The following is a 3431-nucleotide window of genomic DNA, read 5'->3' as shown; positions in this document are numbered from 1 at the left end:
AAATGTGAGCCTTTAGACTACCTGCCTGTGGGTAGTAAAGGTTGGTGCAGGACTATTGGGCTACTTGAAAGTGCTGTACTGGCTGTAGATCATGTTGTAAAACAGCGACTTCGCAGAGTATAAGATCACTCAATAGCAAATAGCTTTATTACAAATCACTGAAAAAAGATTAACTGAACTGACAAAAACTGACACAACACATAGCATCTTATATGTACATAACAAAACCACAATAGAGCACCAATAATGACCATACAGATAATCCTAGAACAACCACAATAAGAATATCTAGAACATTCAAGAGTAATCAAGATCTAAGTTTTAAGAGTACATAATTATGTAATACTACTACAAAAAGGCAATGTTAAAGCATTACAATAATAGAAAGTGCTACTGTAAAATAAAGAATAATAAATTTATTAATGTTTAGGCAGACGCTTTACTTCAGCAGCAACATCGTTTCTTCCCAAATCCTCAAGTGCTTGTATCAGCTTTTCCCTTGTAGCAGTACCAGTCTTTAACCAGTGAACTATCATGTCTTTACGGGATACATCTATTTGATAGAAACTCTTTGAATGAATTAGCTTCAACTCTTCATTTTCTATTCCAAGAAATAGTCCTAGAGTCTCCCATTCATTGACTATCTTACTGATAGCTTTCAGTATAATTGGAGCATGAGACTCATCTGTAAATAAAATACACACATTATCTATTAAACACATTCACTCACTTAATACAGAACCTTCTGGTAAAATAATATTGTCAATACGAACAACTGATGATAAATCTTTAGAAATAGAATACATTAAGTTTAATTGCATCTACATGCATTATAAATGTACCTTTTAGCCAGCAGTATTGTCTCTTGTTGTCTATTGGAATAGGAGAATGATCATTTTCAAGACTACAACCAACTACTGGTGGATATTCAGTATCACAGACAGTAATTGGATGAGGTTCATCATTACTAGCAGCTAATGTATGATGTCTCATACAACGAACAGATATCAGTGCCTTCATGTCATAAGACAGGAGCTCAGCACTGGCTGATAGACACTCTAGAATCACCTGATGAAGAGTATAACAGTGTCTAGTACGACCAGTGAAAATAATCTCAATTGATTTGAGATTATCACACAGGAATATTGATCCAAAAAGACGTTCTGAAAAAAGCTTAACAGCATGTCGAAGCTGCCGTGGAAACAGAGGAGATCTACTGTCAATGAAAAAATGAGGTTTGTCTCTCCGACTTAATAAAGAGACAATCAATGTAGGAAACAGACCCTACAAAGAAAGAGAGAGACAGTAATACAATACACACACACTGTCAGTGTATTACCTGTGGTACTAGTTTACTGTTGAAAGTGATTATGAGTGGGTCACATGTTTGAATAAATGCCTTCTTCTGTTCTTCACTCATTCTAACAGGAGGTAACAATATTGGCATAAAAAAGCGTTGAACAGTAGAATCAGGAACAGTAGAATCACAAACAGTAGAATTAGACCTTTTGATTGGAATTGGTGAGACTATAAAGAGATACTGCAACAAGAGGAGGAAATCACGCGGAGGGAAGAGAGACTCTAAAAAAGGAAGACCAAGGTCATCTAATATAGATTCCTCAAAGACTCCGTCTCTTTGTAGCATTTGTTGAGTATCGGGTGAGAGGGACACTCCCTTTGGTAGAACGAGAGTCAAATCAACTACAAATGATGTACATACTAAACCAGAGAGGATATCAAGGAGATACTGAGGATTAGTGAAGATGACATTGGGTAGTACCTTCTCGTAGTAAAGACACAATGTAAGAGAATCAAAGTGTACAAGACTTGTCTTCACGTCTTTCTTGCTCATTCCCAGTGTAGTACCGATATCATAGCAGGACTCAATAGAGACAATACCATGATCACTGGAACCTTTCTCTCTCATTTGAAGCTCAAAGAGATACCACCGGATTGGTATGGGTACTTTGAAACCGATCCCTTCCTGTGACATTATACGCTCACGGATTTCATCTGATATCTTCTTTCGATTGATCCAGCATAAATTATTCACTGGAAAGATGAGTTCATTAGATGATTTGTTGTGAAATATAAACTGATCATGAAACTCTTCAAGAGTTGATAGGATTTGTTTATTCTTTTCTTCAATGGATTCTGTAGTACTAAAAAAAAGACCCTTAACCTTGTCGTAGTAAGTACCAATGATAACAAAGAAAGGTTTTGTTGATATTTCTTTGCCATCAATACTAACAGTGCAGGTATTAGATGCTGCCACTGAATGTACATAGTGCTCTATCAGTTGTAGGTTGGTCATTTGTAACTCACTGGGTACACTGATTAGAGTACCATTCACTGAATACACAAAGCTTGGTTTGTCAGAAAGCTTCTCTGTCAGCTTCACAAGGATAAAATTGACTGCATTCCCTCTAAGGAAAGCTCTAGATACGTCAGCAAACTGAAGCTGACCACCACTGTCAAGAACGTGGACCCATGTGGCTTTATGTAGCTCCCTTGATCTCTTCCCTCCCTTTGACTTCCTATATTCAGAGAGCTGTAATACTGTTACTGGTATCTTGTTACTACATTCCTGCTTTGCCATTTTAATAGCAAGTTTGTGCATCGGAGTCTTATTGTTAACTGATTTAGGGCTAGTGAAGTCTACATTTGATGATTTGCCCTCGAGTGACATGTCAGGGGTTTTTGATTGTAAATGTTGTAATGTAGATGAAGAGACTCCAGTAGCTTTATCTTCAGGTTCCTTTTTTTCATCACTGATGGCATCAGAGAGCGTTTCCAAGACTTCTTCAGCTTTAACTACATCCCATACTTTGTCCTCAGCTATGTCTGTTATTCGTTCTACAACTTGTACTGAGCGTGATGCTATTGCAGTACTGTGATGATGCTTTGGAGCTAGCCAATTAAAGAAAAGAGCTTGAAATGCTGTCTTGCCAACTTTTGGTGGACCCAAAAGGGCAAGCTTCTTGCAATTAAGGCTTATAGTATCTTCAGTTATTACATGAAGGAGATATAAATAGTCTATAAAATCAATATTAAACATTCAAAATCAAAAATAATAAACATTACATAACCACACATATTGGTGCCAAAGTCACACTATAAAGTCATAGCCTGTTTATTAATAATTGCTAGCAATTATGCAACTTTGACCACTATGTGTGGTTATATAATGTTTATTAATTTTTGATTTTGATGTAAACTAATGTTTAATATTGATTATAGGGATAATAATGTTTTTTATACTGAAAAAAAGAGTGAGAAGCAGCAATTATAACTCACAACCATGCAAGTAAGAACTATAAGATGAGTGCCATTGACTGGTTAACATATAAAAATTGCACCTATGCATGCATAAAGATTGCCTAGAATAATTTCCTATGGTAGAGGAAGCTGCTTTCTTAGTAATCTAAATC

The 3431-nt window shown here is 36.1% G+C and overlaps 1 protein-coding gene across 1 annotated transcript; it reads right to left on the bottom strand.

Annotated features, from left to right (window-relative positions):
• Positions 1 to 140: 140 nt before the first annotated feature.
• Positions 141 to 3096, bottom strand: LOC109590346 (uncharacterized). The gene is made up of 5 exons (XM_020006268.1): positions 3090 to 3096; positions 1340 to 3036; positions 843 to 1284; positions 731 to 787; positions 141 to 685 (listed from the first exon to the last, which is right to left on the bottom strand). The coding sequence occupies exons 1-5, from the start codon at positions 3094 to 3096 to the stop codon at positions 420 to 422; spliced, it is 2469 nt and encodes an 822-aa protein (XP_019861827.1). The 3' UTR covers positions 141 to 419.
• Positions 3097 to 3431: the final 335 nt, after the last annotated feature.

The sequence above is a fragment of the Amphimedon queenslandica genome, unplaced genomic scaffold, assembly GCF_000090795.2.
Source record: "Amphimedon queenslandica unplaced genomic scaffold, v1.1 AMPQUscaffold_10177, whole genome shotgun sequence".
Classification (NCBI taxonomy): Eukaryota; Metazoa; Porifera; class Demospongiae; order Haplosclerida; family Niphatidae; genus Amphimedon; species Amphimedon queenslandica.
The sequence above is the reverse complement of the archived record's forward strand: the minus strand, read 5'-3'. Positions and strand labels throughout refer to the sequence as shown.